We start from the raw sequence: 21,632 nt of genomic DNA, 5'->3' as shown, positions 1-21,632 counted from the left end.
TTAAATGAAATTTTAATGAAAAACATTTGGATACAACCTTGCATGCTTTATAACTCTAGTACCAGAATACTACAAGATATATTATCTCCATACATAAAAAAATTGCACCAAAATGGATATGTGCACTTTATGAAGACTTAAAAAACTAAACTCTAGCAAGTCTCACAAATTAAAACCTTGAACTACATTAAAAATCATTAAAAATTCAAATTGTAAATTTTTGTTTTTGTAAAAAATGTACTTTTATGTAACACAATACTTCCAAGTACTTAGTTTCAAAGTTGTATTCAATTTTAAAAAGTGAATGGAAAAACAAAATATTTAACATCAAATTTAATAGTTTTATCTTATTCTTTATGCTTTCTAAATACAATTATATTACCTCGTTCAAGATAACACTTTTGGTGTTTCCTTGCTGATATTCTCTAACTGGAAGCTTTACAAATAGACATATCTCAAGCTATCTATATACATTAAAAGAACTGTACATCAGTGTCAGTCCCCACCATAGGTCCACAGACATAGCAATTTCTTCTCAAAAATCTGTTCAGAAATTCAATTTTGTGGTTAACTTTCACAATGCTTTGAGTTTCTTGATTGCCGTAGAGGACTCTGAGTATGCAAGAGCTGTATTTTGCTTCGTCAGCGCCTGTGGTAGGCAGTAGTTGAAAGACTTACCACACTTTGTGAAGGCTGGGTCGCGACTTGCTATGCAATTGAGGTGACAACACGTTTCTACAGCTCCGCTGTCAAGTTGTCCTCGTAAGCTCTCAGCTTCGCGATTCATTTGCGATACCAAGTGACTAACGTGACCGCCATTCTTCTGAGCTTTCTGAAGTATTGCAGAGATACTTATATGCTCATGCACAGTGCCGGTGATATCTGAACGCAAGGTTTTACCTGATGGCACCGAAATAGGAGAGAATTTAAAACATGGCCTCTTGGAATAGTTTTTAACAAAGAAGTTAAGAAACAAGCCAAAAAACAACAAAGCATGGATGAAGTTCATAACGATAAAAGTTTTCGATATGTCACACTTGTTATATGACAGGGATATGGCATAAATTATCACTCCAATGAACTGCACCTGAAAATGAAAAAAAGACGTATAACTTTTGCTAGACTTCATGAAACTCAATACATTACTTTTTAAATATATTTTAAAATAGGACATCGATATTCATACGTGGATATTATAAATATCTGCCCTCTATATATGTGCAAGAATTCTAAACATTGCTCGCACTTCCTAGAAGTTGTCGAAATTGGCATGCGTGTTATCTACTTATTATTCTGAACGTTTTAAAATAAGCATTGGGTTCACAATATTTCGTTCTTTCGAGCGATTCTCATTTCCATATTTATTAGAATTATATATCTTTAAAAAACTAAATTATTATATAAATAGGAAATTGAAATTCGTTATTAAAATTCGTTCGTTTCACATTGAAAATTCGCTGAATTTGGTAAATTATTTAGCTAGCTGTTGTCGGCCATTTTCAGTGCGGCATCTTTGGATTGTTTTAAATTTCAAAATGTACACACTGTAATTGATATTCGCAGCCAAACTCTTCCCAGAGTTGTGTGATAAAATTAGTGTTTTTAAACTCACCAAATTTAGTAAAGTGACCGAAAGAAATCAGATTGCTATCACATGGAAAGAATTTAAGAAGTTTCGCATTTTAAGACGAGTCCACCTTTACAAGCTGTTGCTGTTAGTTCACCTACCTAACTATAACATCAGAACAAGTCCAAACAATTTATCAAAGAAGTAGGAGGTGTCCAATAAATATCCAAATTTGGAATTAAGATCACTTAGTCGTTTAAATCGTTTACTTTCTGCTGCAGATGATGAGGAATGCTTTTCATAAAGCAAATACTCTATTCGATTCTCCGCGCACTTTTTGATCTTTTTTAAATTGAATTGATATATCAATACCCCATTCTTTACAAATAGACTTGGCCTTTTCTATTGCCTCTTCTACACTCATGTCCATAAATTAAGGATAATGCAAAATCAGGCAAAGGAAAAGTTAGAAGCAAAACACATTTGACTTATTTGTAAAGCTTATTTATTAAACAAAAGGTAAAGAGCAAAAAAAGATATTATTAAAAAATAGCGATTTTTTCTCCCTGGAGCAAATTACAAAAAACACCTATTTACAAAAAAGAATATTACATGGTTGGTATGATTGTTAATACATTGTATGTCTCCCAGACGATGCAATACAGTCCGTACAACGCCTAGGCATGCTGAGTATCAAATTATCGATCTGATCTTGGGGGATATTACACCACTCAAAAAGCAATGCTCTCCAAAGTTCCGGTAGACATGTAGGAGGTTGACGGGCTACAACTCGTCGGCTAAGCATATCCCACACGTGCTCTACTGGATTCAAGTCCGGTGAGAATGCTGGCCAAGTCCATACGGGTGATATCCTCCAATTGAAGGCATTCGCTTACGATGTTCGCACGGTGAGGACTGGCGTTGTCATCCATAAACACAAATTGTGCGCCCATGGTGCCCCGAAACAAACGTACATGTTGTTCCAGAATGAAGTCCCGATAGATTTGGCTTGTCATGGTTCCAATTTGAACATGCAGGTCAGTTCTGGAATCCAGAATAATTCCACCCCAAACGAGCACTCCTGCACCACCGTAACGGTGTCGTTCAGAGACGTTTTCTTGGTGGTAACGGGTACCTGGAGCTCTCCATATGAAAGTCTGGCGAGAATCAGACTGCAAGCTAAACCTGGAGTCGTCGGAAAACATCACACAAGCCCACTGTTGCGGTGTCCACAATGCATGCTCTCTACTCCAGGCTAACCGCAGGCGACAGAGAGTTGCAGTAAGTGGAACGCATCTGACAGGTCTACGAGCATATAGACCAATCTGTCCTAAGCGTCTGTACATGGTCTGCCTTGAAATTGTCGTACCAGTGGCTGAAGAGAGCTAACGAGACAGGTCTGAGGCTGTGCTCCGCCTGTTTCTTTTGGCAGTAACTGCCAAATGCCGGTCCTCATTCGGCGTTGTAACTCTGGGGCGACCTGTGCTGTAACGTCTACTCACATTACCATCATCTTGGAATCGTTGCCAAAGCCTGGAGATGACACTTTGGGCAATTCCAAGTTCGTCTGATACTTCCAGTTGGGTAAGCCCACATTCCAGACGGCCGATAATTCTACCATGTAAAAAATCATCTAAATGCGTCCTTTGTGTCAAAACTATTCGGTTATTGCTCTGAAATGCTTATAAAGCGCCTGCGAACAATTTTACTTCTTTGCCTGTATTCCTTATATATCACTCTCTTACACTCTCGTCATTGTGACGTACCATCGGTGTCATCTGGTTACTTCCTGAAATTTGCATATGATTCTTGAAGATGTCTAGTGATTTTACAGGTGATATATTTAGTTTAGAGTTCGGTTTCCGCGTGACTCCGAATTATCCTTAATTTATGGACATGAGTGTAGAACTCGTATACATTCTAGTTTCGAATTTTTGCAAGTTCATTCGCTAATGATTCAAGATCATGGAACGCTTCCACAAAATTCATTTTAGGATCTTGTCTGAGCCGCACACGATCAGTTCTTTTAGCAACTAAAATATTTTGACAATTATGGATTAGTCCACGAATAATTAAATTGGAAATATCAAATAACTGAAGCGCACGTTAACTTTGACTTCAATCGTTCAAACACGACTAACAATTGTTTTTTTAACTGCATAGGATAAACCCGAAATCCTGAAAAGACAATCCTTTGCATAAAAATCTCATGTATACACCATACGACTTCCTTGTACGGAATATTAAATTATACTAATTTTTTCTTGCATCTCATTGAAACTTATTTCCTAGAGTTTCACTAGAGATATATTTCTCATTCGATTAATTCAGTTCTCACTTCGCGGCAAGGCAAAAATACGCAAAACCTCAAAATATCTTGATTAAAAATTGAAAGATATAGAGCAACACAACAGTAAATACAGTTAAAACAATTAGAAAGGGAATTTTTACAATTAAAATTAAGAGTTTCTACGCAAAAACAAGCAATTGGTCAGCATGCAAGAAAGCAGATTTTTCGGTGCACAAAATTAAAAGTTTCCTTTTGGTTCCACTCGGCAAAAAAACACTCAAGCTGTAGAAAGACTTAATTCACTATTCTGCTAAGTTTCAAACGTAAACAAATATGGCTGCTATGGTAAAAAAATAATTAACCGTACTTAAACAACTTTCTAATTGTTAATAATTCTACAACTATTGCATGCAGATTAGCTAGAGGCATAAAAACCTTAACCAGAAGATAAGAAAAACATAACTCAATCAATTTTAAAGCAAAAAAAATGCACAATTTACTAATATATAAGAATAAAAAACTGAGCTCACTGAGCCGAGAAACAGAGTCTGTACATATACATACTTTTGGTGAGGCCGATTGCAACCAAAAAGAGAGGGGAACAATTACATGTAGTAGCAGTCCTATATACAGAATTTCAACGCTCTGAGGCTACTCTTTTTAATCGTATGCGGGATACATACATACGTACAGATGCCACGAAAACATCTCTCGTGAATCCATTTTAAGACAGTTTTGTAATTCGTTTGGGGAAAAAAAAAAAAAAAAAAAAAAGTCCTTTATTCTGTCCTTACCTACAGGTATCACTCAAAAACATTCTTAAATTGCATTCGATACTGGTCAAAATGGATATCTTCGTTCAAATCTGAAACCCGGAATTTTTCGTGATTACAATACTTCCTTTACTTCGTACGAGGAAGTAAAAAGGTGAAAAGATGAGAGGTTTTGAATTTATAAACTTTTTCAGAATCTGAGGGTTTTAATGCTCCACCTCTGCAATATATACAAAACATGCATTGAAACAAATGTCTCTTTACAACAAAGAATCCACTTTTTCAGCATCTGCAGGAAAAAACCCTATTGACCCAAAACGATGCAGTAAATTAAAAACTAAAATTTGTAAGTGCAAAGCCAAATCATTTCCAGTTTTTTCCATGAACTTTTGCTTAATCATCAAAAGTAAATATATGATGTAAATCAACAATGACAGTATATATTTATAAGGAACCAATAAAATGAAATCTCTTTCAAAATAGACTTTAATGAGGTTTGAATGAATATGTTAAAAAGTTCTCAAATAAAAACCCTTAAACTGCAAACCCTTTTCAGGAAAATAAGAAATGTACTAGTGTCCCTCCAAAATGGGTTCAATATTGCACCGAAACACGAAGGTCAAGGAAAAAACGATGCGGGCAAGGACTAAAACTGATTAGTTACTTGAACATGGCAAAGCACACAAGAGATACCTAGCTACCTGGATGGATGTCTTTGTTAAAGGCATTTTAAGGGAACCTGGCCCGTATTCAAGTTACACATAAGAAAAAGCGCAAAACCAATCATACAACCAGTTTGCTTGCCTGAATCAAAGCAGGACAAGTTACCAGCATTCAGTAATCTTAAGCACTTGGCCACTGTTAGGGGCCTAAAATTGGTTAATTCAGAATCGTCACCTTATATTGTAAGGGGGAGTAAACTGCCAATTCGAGGAGCATCAAAGATGTTTAGAACATTAAGTTAAATGTTGCAACAGATCTTAAGTAAATTTTTGGCCATCTTGTGGCCATTTTGCTCCATTTGACAACAAAAAATTTACTGACGAGTATTTACCAGAGAATTGCAAAAATTGTTTTGGTAATAAAAAAGATGCATTAAATTAGCAACCTTGTGTTTGGCAAAGATTTAGTCAATAACTTAATTGATTTTGAGGTAAAGGTCCCTCAGCATCAGAAGCAAAGAAATCTGAAAGGCTGAGATGTCCGAAATCTGAGACTGAAATGACCATGAAAGCAGGTAAAAGGCTGAGATGTCAGTCTTGCAGACCTAGGTATATCTTATGTATCAGTTAAGTTTTTTCTTTGTTCCTGATGAAGAGGGTCCTATATCTGTTTGCTCTCGAAATCAATTACTTATTGACGCAAGGTTACAATTACTTATTGACGCCAAACGCAAGGTTTTTGGTTTGCTAATTTTGTTTCAGCTTGGCATGTTTCTCTTCTATTTTGAACATGCATTATTTCCTTTCTGGAATTATAAAATAAATTTATTTCTTTCTAAATATATTAAAGCATAACACTCTGAAAATTATGTATATAAAAATTGACCACCTTTTGTATAAAAGCAAATGTGATTAGGAATATCAGGAAAAACATTGTCCAAAATTGCTCCAATGCAATTAATTCAATAAAAGGGATTCTGCCATTACTTGAATTTTCAATTACTAGCTGTTTCTGTAACTGAACCTGTAACTAATGCTAATGTCATTGTGTAACGTAAAAAGGGAAGTGATTGCCACTTTGAATAAGGTTCAATACTAATGCAGAAAGATGAAGGTCAGAGAGAGATAAGCATAACTAATTTAGAATTACTCTTGTAATATTTATTGTTTCACTATTAGAAATAAAATAAATGTAGAAAGCATTTTACCATTTGGATGTATGTCATATACTTCTTCCAGAATAAGTATTTCTTATATCTCTCTCCCAGAGCTGCTAAACCGTAATAAGTGTACATGATCACGTGGACAAGGGAATTCAGGAAAGGAAAGAAGGCATTGTATCCACCTATAAAGATGTAATATTTATAATCAATAAATACAGTCATTCTTTGAAGGACTCTAATCTTAAGAGTGCAGCTCTGTTAATACATGAACTGTATGACCAAATATCTTATTGCAAGTACCTTCTAAAATTTTATGGCAATTAAAAAACACTACATAGGTTACAAACCAAAAAATCTTAAAACCTAGGTATATCTTATGTATCAGTTAAGTTTTGGCTTAAACGAATCTGTGATTTACCTGGAGCATACTTTACACCAAACCACAGACTAAAAGGTACAATGCTGTGATGAATAACATGTAGAGCCGATATTTGACTATCTTTTTTTCGCAGCACGAAGAAGATCTGAAAAACAAAAAAGTTTTTCAGTATTCTTTTAAATACGAATACATTGAATCAGACATTATTCATTATGTAGGACATCAAAACCAAAATCCATAACAAGAAAGGAAACTGATAGATTTTGTTGACTCCATCGTTTCACTACACTCCTCACAAGATATTAACAGCATGCCGTATAAACTAGGAATTATTTTTTATGGAAAAACAAGAAGGCCTTGTGTTTAAAAGAAATATAATCAAATTCTTATTTCTTGGGGTGATACTAGGGTTGACATACATTGTTAGCTCGCAGTTAATCAAAAAGCAGTTATAAAAGCACATAAGAGAAATAACCCATATTATAATTAACACAAGAATAATATTAACAATTTACCCGTATTTTCAAGCAGTTTAAGCTGGAAAATAGGTTCATTTGGTTATACAAATCAATATTCAAAATAACCAGAGTCGTAGCTAGGGTTTTCGCCGCCCAGGGACAACTGAAGATTTCGCGCCCCCTACTGCTTGCCAAGGATGGAAAACATTTAATTCTAAAATGTGGTAACATCAGTTTGGCGCCCCTTGGAATCTGCGCCCGGCGACAGATGCCCCCCCTTGCCCCCCTCTAGCTAAGCCCCTGAAAATAACAAACAATGATTTTGTTTAAATTTCTGTGGTATAGAATAGAAAATGATACTGACAGCGATGCTATAATCCTGTTATCATTATAATCATACTTAAGAATCAAAATCTGCTCCCATGTTAAAAAATCTGCTTAGAAAAATTGCTGTTTATTCAGGCAAAATTGAAATAAAGGATATGAGTTGTATTTTTATAATGTACACTAATTTAAATTCATATGACTTAAAAAGTGAAGTATTTGTATATTTTTAACTGTAGATAATATTTTAAATGAACTGAAAGCAAAACGATAAAAATGATTTCTATAACTGTGGTACAGTAGTACCATTAGTATAATAGCATTAAAATTCTACAGTAATACATACACTTCATTCTTAAACCGAAATTTTGATTATAAGTCTGTCATTTACCCATTTTTTAGCCGACCCTTGAAAGACTTGACTGCGTTTTACTGAGAACTTGATTGCATATTTTCATTGTGTCCATCCAGAACACTTCGACATTATGGGAAGTTGTCTCTAGCACCCTCTAATCTAGCATTTCCACAAAGAAAATCTATCTGAATAATTTAATGTATACAATGCCTCACTCAGCGGAGTGACTATTTAAATAATCCGCCTCTTAATCTGGAGTTGCTTTATTTCATTAACACACATTTCGAAATTATGCATTTTCTTTCCTTAACATTAATTTTACAAATTATTCGTTTGAGCAGAATCCAATTAAAGTTTTCAAGGTAAAATTACTTTTAAAAATTAGTTTTTAAAGTTTTTAAGTTACCTTTAAAAATAAATGAATGAGCAAAATTCTAGAATAAGATGAGTTTTGTAGAAATTAATAGCAGTTTATTTGGATTTTGATCAACCAGCTGAGAACAATTAAACGGAACAACTCAAAATACTCGTATAACGGTGAATATACAGTCTAATTCTTGCCGGAAAGTAACATTTTTTATACAGAGCTGTGTTTGTATATCAGCTATTCATACAAGTTGTTTTGAAGTTGAGGGGTGCCTATGATACCCAAATTGCTCAGGTGATAGTTATATATAAAGATAATTAGTATAACCCTGCAAAAAACATTAAATCCTGTCAAAAACGTACTGGTGAGTAGATGACAACTTTAGTAGTAATATTGCCTGGTTTGGGGTTAAGAATAATTTTGGCATGTTTTCAAATATTCAGAAAATATGGGTGCACAAGGTTTTCATTTTATGTGTATCGGTTAGTGTAAGGTTTCGCTTAAACAGATGCTATTTAATTTACCTGGAGAATACTTCACACCAAACCACAGACTGAAAGGTACAGTGCCGTGATGAGTATTTTTTTATATATATCTCTCTCCCATTTTCACATTTCTCGCATTTTGTAAAAGGTATAGACTACCTTCTTTACCATAGATAGTTTAAAAATATGTTGCCTTCTTTAGAAGATTGGTTTTTTTTCCTTTCTCTAAAAATGGAAGCTTTTAGTCATGATGCTATAGTAGGTTAATTTCAGAATAAGTATTTTAAGAATAAGTAGGTACCAAGTTGAATTATTATTTCCAGAATAAGTATTTGTCAAACAATTCAATTTAAAGCAAGCATCTTCTGTGTTAATGTTAAATCTTTTTTAATATTCCCTGCAGTTTAGTCACTCTAAACCCAGATTTTGTGGTGAAAAAAAACTAACCTATGCTATTTTTCATTATGCATGTACTATCTTCTAATAAAACTGATTTTTAGCTCTTTGCAATGCAAGGATTTGAAATAAAAAATCGAATATTAAAAATAAGAATCATTTATACTTACTGTATCGGCAAATTCTATAAACTTCGTAATATAAAACCAATAGCCCATTTCTGCCATCTGAGGAGAGAAATAAAAGTTTATTCAGTGTTATGCATGGTTAAAAACTTGCAATAAAATTCCCTTTCATTAAAACTCAAATACCAAAATGTTCTTCCCAGTTAATTTATGTTAATGAGATTTACATATTTTATAGTTTGATGCATTCATTTAAAAAAGAAACGAGTTAAATAATTGACCATAAATAAGTATTATACAGAACTATAAAGGAACTTATCAAACTGCAAAGAAAATTGATCAGGAATCATGAGGTGGTTAATGTGCTTATACACAGGGTTCGGAATTAACTCATGATTAATCTAAGTGCACAGTAGAAAGCATCATCTGAAGCTTTGCATTTCTGTGGTAACAGGACGTTTTCTTGGTATAATTTATATAAAAAATAATCTATCGCTGCCATGAAGATAACTCTTACATGTGAGCTTAAATGTCCCCTTTCGAAGAATAAGCCCTCATAATGGTGCTTAGTCATTGGCACACTTTAGTGCAAGTCAGACGGTATTCTATATGACAAACATTTATGAGGATGTCTCAAGATAAGCGACTACACCCTTATGCAAAAGAGTTTCTAAGTTTATAATGCTTTCAGGCCTTCTTTTATACCAGGTTACCACTATGGATATATTGAGTTGTTGCAAATGAAATAACTTGTTGAATAATGTTAGGCTTCAAATGATTGAAGAAGTAAAACACAAACAAGTTTTGGTGGTTTACAAGATTTTATTTTATGCCGAAAACCTCAAATGTAGGTGATGTGAGTGTAATGCTTGTTTTGTTCAAGAAGTATTATGCATTGAATACTATCAACATCCAAGTCAATGAAACCAGTCAGTTAAGACTCCTATCCCTTTACAGGTTCAGACTGAGAACAACATCAGTAAAACTTTACGTGGAGGAATAACTTATAAGACATCTACTCACAATTGGTTCGCAAATTAATCGCTCAAGAGATTTGGCTCATGGTCATGAAAAGAAGTCATGAGCATGAGCCAAGTCACAAAATAAAGCACATGGTTATCTTACTTCTTCCATCGAGTTTAACGAATTTAAAAGATGCAGTAATCGGATATTTTTATTTTACAAATGCCAAACATTAGCGCTTAAGCCATTAGTTCAAGGGCTCTCCAGTACTTTTTAACAATGTCCTCATCCCAAGAAAGTGTAATAAAATTATTTAAATGTTCAAAAATCATAGGCTGATTAGAGTCACTCAAAATACAGCTTGGGGAATCCACCACTCTGTAGAGTAGGTCTCGCAAACAATCATGCCCGGTCAGATGTCTAAATAGAGCTCCCACAATCGTTTTCGTAAAACTGGGAATGAAAGTTCTTTCTTCTCCCAGAACCCTCCAACTCTTATCCATAGTAAGTTGAATCACATACTGCTTAAAAATCTTCTTAAAAGTCAAGTTAACAAACAATTTAGTGGTATGAAATGAAAGCGGTCGATTAATGCGTCGCATTATGAAAATTCCTTTCTTAGTCAAAGTATCAGCTTTTTCATTTCCCATAATTCCACAATGGGCTTTAATCCACTGGAAAGAAATTCTGTGTGCCATTGCCTTAAGCAAAGGCCTACAATCTAAGATTCTTTGGGAACTATTTTGATTATTCAGAAGAGCTTGAAGGGCACTTTTGGAATCTGACAATATGACAGCCTATACAAAAGAGTGACTACGAATCGACAGTTGTTGAATAGCCACAACAATAGCTTCAATTTCCCCATCAAAGGCAGTAGTAAGAGGTCCCATTGGTAAGCAGAAACTGAAAAGCTCGCCATCTGATCCAGCACCGCGCCTTCTAACTAACACAGAGCCGTCAGTTTAGACATGTAACCACTCAATTTGAGGATAGCGAAACGCCAATAGTTTCCATTGCAATAGATGTTAACTGTGAATCGCTCATTTCGTTTATAACAACTCTTTGAATAAGATCAAGATTTATATTCAAATTCAAAAAGGTCCAAGGTACAATGGTGAGAAGGTAAAATTAGCTAATCTCGGCTCAACTCCAAAGAATCAGATTCTCTCTGAGAAGCATTATAATGCAAATAAGCTTAATAGTTTCAGTTGCTGACAGTGGTTTTATTGCGCCAAACCTTATCATATTGAATAGTTAGTTACCTTTTCCTACAATATCTTTAAATAAACCTTTATTTCGAGTCTAACGGAATCTCTAAAATTATCTCACCAGAGTATGCGGCATTTTTTGCTTGAATTTTATTTTTAAATTTAGTTTCATGACAGTTTTAAAGATAATTTAGGAGGGAATGTTGTCTCTGCTTAGTCATCCTGAAATTAGTGGTTCTAGGAATTCACCATACCACACTATAATACATACCAACCACACTACAGTACTTCAATGCATACCACACTACAGTACTTCAATACATACCACACTACAGTACTTCAATACATACCACACTACAGTACTTCAATACATACCACACTACAGTACTTCAATACATACCACACTACAGTACTTCAATACATACCACACTACAGTACTTCAATACATACCACACTACAGTACTTCAATACATACCACACTACAGTACTTCAATACATACCACACTACAGTACTTCAATACATACCACACTACAGTACTTCAATACATACCACACTACAGTACTTCAATACATACCACACTACAGTACTTCAATACATACCACACTACAGTACTTCAATACATACCACACTACAGTACTTCAATACATACCACACTACAGTACTTCAATACATACCACACTACAGTACTTCAATACATACCACACTACAGTACTTCAATACATACCACACTACAGTACTTCAATACATACCACACTACAGTACTTCAATACATACCACACTACAGTACTTCAATACATACCACACTACAGTACTTCAATACATACCACACTACAGTACTTCAATACATACCACACTACAGTACTTCAATACATACCACACTACAGTACTTCAATACATACCACACTACAGTACTTCAATACATACCACACTACAGTACTTCAATACATACCACACTACAGTACTTCAATACATACCACACTACAGTACTTCAATACATACCACACTACAGTACTTCAATGCATACCACACTACAGTACTTCAATGCATACCACACTACAGTACTTCAATGCATACCACACTACAGTACTTCAATGCATACCACACTACAGTACTTCAATGCATACCACACTACAGTACTTCAATGCATACCACACTACAGTACTTCAATGCATACCACACTACAGTACTTCAATGCATACCACACTACAGTACTTCAATGCATACCACACTACAGTACTTCAATGCATACCACACTACAGTACTTCAATACATACCACACTACAGTACTTCAATACATACCACACTACAGTACTTCAATACATACCACACTACAGTACTTCAATACATACCACACTACAGTACTTCAATACATACCACACTACAGTACTTCAATACATACCACACTACAGTACTTCAATACATACCACACTACAGTACTTCAATACATACCACACTACAGTACTTCAATACATACCACACTACAGTACTTCAATACATACCACACTACAGTACTTCAATACATACCACACTACAGTACTTCAATACATACCACACTACAGTACTTCAATACATACCACACTACAGTACTTCAATACATACCACACTACAGTACTTCAATACATACCACACTACAGTACTTCAATACATACCACACTACAGTACTTCAATACATACCACACTACAGTACTTCAATACATACCACACTACAGTACTTCAATACATACCACACTACAGTACTTCAATACATACCACACTACAGTACTTCAATACATACCACACTACAGAACTTCAATACATACCACACTACAGTACTTCAGTACATACCACACTACCTTATTATTAGTCTGAAAAGTGCCAAGCATTGCTTGGGATGGAGAGCAAAGCAGCAGTGAGCGACACATCTTGACTATTGCTAAGCTTACTTTTTATTTCACGGGATGCCAGCAAAATAGTAGCATGTAGTAGTTTTTTTATAAGGCCAAAGTTCGGGAGTCGCTTATTCCGAGGAAATTGGATAAATTTAATTAAGTTATGAGGGAATATGCAACTGAAAATTATAGTGGCCTTCTACGTGAAATACTCATTCATATAAAAGAATTAACCGAACGCAATATCCAGAGTTATCAGTGCCCTGATAAGCATAGTTCTGAAGAGCCGGATATTAAGCAAATAGCTAACTACAGAATAATTCTTGATAAGCTGAAAAAGCCATTTGTATAAGAACCATGATGGAGTTAAACATGAAATTAATCAGAGAAAAGAGTATTAAATCCCGCAAGAAAAAGTTCACTAAAACAGATTCAAAGGATTTCAAAAGGCTCGGAATAAACCACAACAACAACAACAACAACAACAACAACAACAACAAAAAAAATCATCCTAAGCAGACAACGAAGAAATCCCTACTCAAAAGAATAAATTTAAAGATATCAAATAAGACAATGAGATACAAGAAATTTCCGAAATAGATACTGAAATGCCTCAACCAAGGAAACACGTGGTCATATTCCTCCAATCATTATTTTCGACTTTGAAATAATCTGGAAAACTTAAAGGTACAGATTTAAAGTCTAGGCACAAGAAAAATATAAGAGAATTTAAATTGAGATAACATGACAATTTGAATCTAACTCAGATGAAAAAGAAGTTACGAAGATGTTCAAGGACTACTCATCCATACGTTTTTATTAAATGGCGAAAAGCCTATTAAGACTGTGCAAAAGAAATTGCTAAAAATATGATAAAATTATAGAGGAATTTTAAATTAAAGGAATACCCATTAATAAAACGAGACAGCTAACCGGATGATTCCCCTACCACACTACACAGTAGAACTCAAAAGAAGTACTGAAGAAAAGCAAATATACAGTGTTACAGTTAGTGATCTTGATGTTTATACACAATTGTATCAAACCAGACCATGGCAGTACTACAAATGACAGTGATATGGTCACACCCATTCGACCTGTTATAATAAAGATAATGTGCTTTAAAGGTGTAGGCACATATGAAATTTACTCATGCAAAAGGGAGAACTCCCAGTTCTCTGTGCGGTGATAATCATGTCTCTTGTTAGAAAGAATGTAATAAATCCCCCCCCCCCAAATCAAAGAATTATCAAAAATCAACCAGAAAATAATCAAATATTTTAAGTTCAATAGTAAAGATTTCCCCACCCATTCAGAGAATAAAATCGGAGATTCAAAACTGCAACAAACACACACGAAACCCACTATGATTGGCTCAAAATTCAGTTCAAAAAAGCTAAGAATTATGCAAAAATAGAAATCGGCATGGCTGCCCTTGATTATTTCAAGAATCTTGACCTCGAATTCTAAACTTACAGAATTATTCTGAAGTCGTTCCCTAAGGGTGTGTTATGTAAATATTATAATTATTTCATTACCTGCCAGTGCCATGTTTAACTGCAAATTGAAAAAATTCAACCAATCAAATAGTGTATTTGTTTAAAATTACATTAAAGCATTACCTAACAAAGCAAGGTAAGGACTTGCTTTGTTAGGTTAACTTGCAAATTACTGAAACTGAAATTACCTTGCAAAGCAGGATTGGACTTTGTAATATTATATGTGCATTTAATGACTAACTCGTATAATCATAGCATAGACAATCATGAACTTAAGATACAATAGAGATTTTCGTTATTCGACAGCAAACATCATGCGACATTCAGACTTGCTATTTTCTTATCATAGGATGCGAGGTGTTTCAAGACGATATTTTTCAATATATTTTAGGACATTTGTCATATTTTGATGCTTAATTTATTTTTCCTCGCACTTCTAAGTCAATTATCTTATTGATTGCAGTGAATGCATTTTGACCACAGCACAATCGAGAGACTTTATGCAAGATTCCTGTCTGTAGCCAACTTGCTTCTTTCTTTGCCTTCGGTTGAAAGGTAAAGATGGCACCTTTGTTTTCAACTACTGTGAGTGGGCGTAATGGCGAAAATTGGACTTCGAATGAAAATTATGTAGTTAAGAATCGTTTGAGGATGATGACCCATGAGGAATTAAGTTTAAAATATTTTGTTCCCTCACTAAATGGCAGTAGGAATTCCACTAGAGAAATTTAACGTTGTAGGCACACTTGGCATAATTATTAGTTACGTTTCTGCTTCATTGCAGAACAAGCACGTAGGAAGATGTGGGCTGTTTCGTCCCATCTATTTATTTTTACACCCATAAATTACAAAATAGACAGTTTGATGTCTATTTGTAATAGATCTTTTGTATCTTAAGCATATAGCAACAACTAAATACTTAAGATACTTCCATGTTAGATAAATATTTGTGTTCAAATTTTTTTAAGAGGAGATTGAGATTTTGATTCTAGTCAGAGTGATGGACAGCTTCTGTTGATACGGACCACGATGACCATCTTCATGCATTATTTTCTGAGAAGAACTTTACCATATTTATATTATACATTGTGAGAATCTCAAATATGCCATGTAAATTAGCCGGTTTAGTCATCGGGAATCGAATGAAGAAGATAAAAAGAGATGTGTTTGCTTGTGTTCTAGAAATCTCAATATGATGAATTTCTCAGTACCTTATATCATTCAATGAAAGTGATGTCAAAGATTGTTTTTCGTTGGTTGACTTTTAATGGCACAAAACCTTGAAGGCTATTATGCGCCAGACGAATGGTGAATAAAATCCAAAATGCACAAACACACTGTATCAGATTAATTGTTGAAATGAACCTGTAATGCTGATGAAGGCATGGATAAATGACTGAGAAGAAATGCTCTAGCAACAGGTAGAGCAGGATAAAATGTAGTTCAAATCATTTGGTAAAAAGAGATGTGTTTTAAAAATCTTATGAGGTTGATGTGAGGGTTTCTTCCAATGAGATCTGTTAACATTCGTAGATTTAAAATAAAATTCACGTTTCTGACTAAAAGCAGGACAGCAAAAGGAAAATGTGATTGACTGAAACAGGAACGTTGTAAATGCCACAAATAGGCTCGTTATCTCTTTTCGAGAGATACTGATGTGTCAGTTTGCAATGACCAATACGTAGGCGAACCAGTAGTACATCTTCCGTTCGATTTCCTCTCAACTCCCAATACTCCAAATTGGGCTTTACCTGCCTTAATTTGTTCAGCGTTTGGCATTCCCAGAGTTCTTGCCACCTAGACAAGATATTTGTTCTGATGTATGTTTTTCATTGGATTAAAATCGGATAATTTAAGAACTTTTATGATTTTAATGTGCATATATGTTAAAAGGCCAAATTTCATCCTTATTTCATGAACATTTTTAATATCTAAAACCAATTTCTGAAGTTTTGCCATTCGTTAGATTTCACACAAAATTCATGCTCAGTTTTACATCTAAAATGTGCATTTTGTATATGAAAATGATTAACTTTCCAAAATTTAATTCATAACTTTTCAAAAAGTAGAAATTAAGGATTTATATAGACGTCTTACCTTGACTGCACTGTGATCATTGGAATAATCCACCGGTTGACATTTCAAACTATAGCCGTTGAACCAACCGTACCAGCCAATCTATGAAAGAAACTTCGGATTAATTAAAAATCAAATAAATAGTTTTTAATTTTTAGATTCCGTAAAATAAACTGGTAAAATGTGTTTTGAGTTTTAGGAACATTTTTCCATGAAGCTGATTTTCTTTGATCCCTGCTGTTACGTACATGTTATTTTTATTCAGATTTGCATAAACAAATCAAATTTGAGTTAAAGATTGTTAACTCAGATGCATAGGGATCTGGGGAATCGTAGATCTATAACATTACATTCAAAAGTACTTGAAAAGCATTTACACCCCGTTGAATACTAATCTGCGTTTACAAAACTAGAACCATAAAAAGCCTTGTTTCGAAGATTTCGCTGAATTTACTAAGAATTAACAACTAGTAATATGGTATTTATGTCTTTAATTTGTAATAAGTCAGTAGAACACAAAAGTTCTCATCGAAGCAGTCCGATTTTAAATTTTATTTAAAGTTATCTAAAATGTGTCCGTAATTTTTTTCCAGGTAGAATGATCACGCTTGTTAAGTTTTAAGGACTCTTAGTTCTAATTCTATAATATCCAAATCGTAGGTTTTGTTTCCCGCAAAGATAAAAAAAATCTTATCGACTCACCAGTTTGTTGCCGTTTGTCAGTATATGCTATTCTAGAAGACAATCTACTAAGCCTGGTCATTGATGTGCTTGTGACGTCAGTTGATTAGCCAATTAAGTAAATACATACATGTAAAAGAATATTACAGCCTGAGGTGCCTTATACAGCCTTAGGGTGCAAAGTACTTAATCCAGTATCTGTGAAAACTGGGTAAAGCTGGCACATTATGTAGGATACAAACTAACGCAATACGTAATAGTAAGCTATTCGTTTTTCTTACAATCGATTGTTCTATCAAAATAGAAGTAGATACTTAATTTTAAAGCATTCTAAAAAAATTTAAATGTTGATTTATTGTACAGCCAGTAGTAAGCTCTGAAAATTTTAATGAAGTATCTTTATTTTAAAAAAGCAAAATATTCTAGATGTTTTTACGACAGTAAAAAATGCAGATAATTGTGTATAAATGAAAAATTATATGTTTAAAACTTAAAAAATCTTATACTATCACAAAAATTACATAAGTAGTAAACTTAATATTGTGGCACAAGTGTATGTTAGAAATCCAGCACATATTTTGTTTTAATGCAAGCGGGAATCAAATACCACGTACAGGCTGGTTTTCAGCATGTGTAATGTATATATGAGCCAGTTTCCATTAGAAAGACCTCCGTGGAGGTATTTATTCCCATAAGCAGATGGTGCTCATGTACTTTGCCGTAATCAAATAAAACAAAACAAAAAGAACTAAATCATTTCACTTAAGAGATTGGTATTAATTCTGAAAATGTAATAGAATCAAAGACAATCCTTTGAAAATGCGGTTCCAATGAGCTGAAAGCACCACTTTCTGTACTAATAGAGATAGTTTTCATAACGACTTTCTTCACATTATCAGGAATTTTGTAGTGCAATATTCTGTTAAAGTTACCTCAACGAAATATCGAAGATCATTTATTTTTATTTCTCACTTTAATATGCAGTGATTAATGACAGCACAAGACATGCACTAAACAAAGAAAAAAGGGCTTGAAAATTACAGCCTGATTTAACAAAGGGCTTGCGAAAGTCCCCATATAACTCGTATTAAGGAATCTAATTTTTTTTTTTTCATAGTCCTGGCAAATAAGAACAACGACCTATGTTGTTCATAGTCTTGGCAACAAGAACACAAGCTAATGTTGTGCAGCAAAATTATTCTTTTATGGTTTATTCAAATATGACAAAACACACGAGAGCTAATTCAGAAGTCAAACAACAAAAATCAGCGTTAATTTACAAAATTTTCACAGGACTAGTTTCGATGGTTTTACCGAACCATCATCTTCAGCTGCAAAACCGCAACCGTCCTATACTCAAGGACCCCATTCCGGATATGAATTCCTGGGGTATTTATAGGATTCCTTGCCAGTGCGGTTTAATTTACATTGGCCAAACTAAGAGAGCCTTAAAATTTCGCGTCAAAGAACATGAGGCATATGTTAGAAAAAAGGAAACACAGAAGTCTTCTGTTGCTCAACATTGTTGGTCCGAAAATCACACTTTCAATTTTTCTGCTGCCAAAATTATTCAAAAAACATCTTCCATTGGAGAACTGGATTTTCTAGAGGCATTTCACATTCATAAAAATCTTTCTGTTCTAGTTAACGATCCTAATTCCAATCCAAATTTGCCTTCGGCTTTTAGAGAAATTATGTTTTAGTTCTGGTTTCGCCAACAGATGGCGCCACTTGCTTATTCTTGTCCAGGCTTTCTTATCTTATCTAAACATTATTTCCTATCTTGTTCATTTGCGGTTTTGCAGCTGAAGATGATGGTTCGGTAAAACCATCGAAACTAGTCCTGTGAAAATTTTGTAAATTAACGCTGATTTTTGTTGTTTGACTTCTGAATTAGTATTTATTCGGCGTGTTATTGTGTCTTAACACGAGAGCTATTTAACCAGTTAACTGGGGCGCTCTCGTTTAAGAGTGCGTAGCGTTTTATATCGCCAGAATCGAGCCATGACAAGTATATTCGTTAATCATAGAGGAGGTTGCACTGGTAAGATATTGGATAAAAACATGGGTTTATTTTATAGAACGAAAAATTTTATTACTAATATTTACTTATTTGGTTAACATAAGTATATATTACATACACATTAAACTAAAAATGCAATAAATTAAATATTATACAAATAAAAGTAATAATTTAAATTCCTGCTGTGGAGTGATATTCAGCGAAATAGGGTACTATACACAATGGGACTTTGCAAATCGAACACCAGTAACGTGATTCCTTCCTGATCTTGCGTTTGTAGCAATGCGAACACCTTCACGTAGGGTTGTTTTTTTCCGATGTTCCGGGTATATAATCCGGAACACAATTCCCGCCTAATTGGCTTATATTAGGTCTAATTTTCCGAGTTTGTGTCGATTTATTTCTTTCAAATGGATACGTCACAAAAGTGTCAATAAATTTGAGCAAAAAGTTGATATGCGATAATGTTACATTATTTTTTTTATATAATATGAATGCATTCAGACACATAATGTCTAAGAAATGGAGAAATATCTTTTTGTAGTACTTTGAGTCGTTTTCTCGCTGTGGAGTACGTTATTATAATTCCATCGCTCATATCCACTCCACCCTTTTTTTTATTATAAACAATCACTAGCTCCGGTTTCTTTGTTGTTATTTTTCTTTTCTGTTTCTATTACGTTGCTTTATACGCTCGTTGTTTACACTGCTTTATACGCATGACGAGTATACTCGTCAATCACAGTTAACTGGTTAAGAGAAAGCTTGCCTTTGTGCAGAACATTGAAGGAAACTGGCTCGTATTGAAGTTGCACATGAGGAAAACCAACCGTACAATCAGTTCTTTCGCTTGAATTCGATCCCAAATCTGTATAGTAATCTGTATCATTTAAATATTCAGTGACCTTATCAATTGGCCACTGATAAGGCTTACTCTTTTATAGAAATTAAACTAACTGCACATCGTAAATAAAAGACAGGATTCAGATTCGTTCATTTTAGTCCTACACAAGACAAGTTCCCCTCAGGGCTCACTTCGAAGTGTTGGTGGTGGGCGGCAACGTGGTGGTGTCTTATATGGGCTATGTGGCTAATGAGCGTGAGACCCCACCGCAACTGTGGCGTTTATACATCAAAGGTGCCAGCTATGGTGGAAATAAACGCAATACTTTCAAGAAGACTAGAACCTTCGTTTATACAGAGACCATGTTAAACGGTCCAGGGACAGTAAAGGAACTGTCAAGTTTTAATCCCGACTGTTTCATTGGAATACATTTTTAGATTCATTGACTGAGTGGGTATCCTGTTTGGACTGCGCTTGGGACTGCCGGTTGATAAGCAAGGACTTGGGTCTGCTTTGGTAGTGCGCATTTCACAACAATTTCAAATGCAACAAATAGCTTAGTAATATATGGTTTAATGATGTCTATATATCGGCTCACCCGAGAACCTGTGGTCGTCAGACACAAAGTGAGTGCTCTCAAACTGCCGTTTTAACTCTTCTCATTACAGACCCATTTCTTTTAACATCTCATGAAAGCATATTAATCATGAGTAATGAAAAACTATTTTGCGTAATTTGAAAAAATGACTTAAAATATTACAAAACATGCACTATTTAAATGGAAAAATGGGATTTCACTTACGCCTAAAAATATCCATAAGTTGAGGAAGACAAGAACGAAATTATAGATAGCCATAAGACAGCGTAGATCATATGGGGACCTATTCTTCATGAACTGTGGCCCAGCCACTTTGACGAAGTAAATGTAAGCAGCGATCATGGCCATGCCCGGGAAGGGGGTCTTCATCATAGGCCATTCATTCACTCGGGGATCTGTAAAGAAATGGAGGGCACAAAACTATTAAATATTTTTTCCAATTCAGTAAAGGATTAATTACTGTTCAGAACTAATTTTAATAATCAGACTAATATCTGCCTTGCTTTTGCAACAAAATTATGAGTATT

The 21,632-nt window shown here is 34.4% G+C and overlaps 1 protein-coding gene across 1 annotated transcript in view; it reads right to left on the bottom strand.

Annotated features, from left to right (window-relative positions):
- Positions 1-318: 318 nt before the first annotated feature.
- LOC118181832 (very long chain fatty acid elongase 7-like) overlaps positions 319-21,632 on the bottom strand; it is a 54,055-nt gene continuing 32,741 nt past the window's right edge. Inside the window, exons 3-8 of the mRNA XM_035351036.2 lie at positions 21,310-21,500; positions 16,981-17,061; positions 9,390-9,446; positions 6,874-6,979; positions 6,501-6,637; positions 319-1,087 (exon numbers count right to left, since the gene is read on the bottom strand). Coding sequence (XP_035206927.1) covers positions 575-1,087; positions 6,501-6,637; positions 6,874-6,979; positions 9,390-9,446; positions 16,981-17,061; positions 21,310-21,500 — 1,085 coding nt within the window. The 3' untranslated portion in view covers positions 319-574. The remainder of the gene's footprint in view (positions 1,088-6,500; positions 6,638-6,873; positions 6,980-9,389; positions 9,447-16,980; positions 17,062-21,309; positions 21,501-21,632) is intronic.

Source organism: Stegodyphus dumicola, chromosome 1, assembly GCF_044657685.1.
Source record: "Stegodyphus dumicola isolate Sdum_Otavi_A_Nest chromosome 1, ASM4465768v1".
NCBI classification, from domain to species: Eukaryota; Metazoa; Arthropoda; class Arachnida; order Araneae; family Eresidae; genus Stegodyphus; species Stegodyphus dumicola.
The sequence above is the reverse complement of the archived record's forward strand: the minus strand, read 5'-3'. Positions and strand labels throughout refer to the sequence as shown.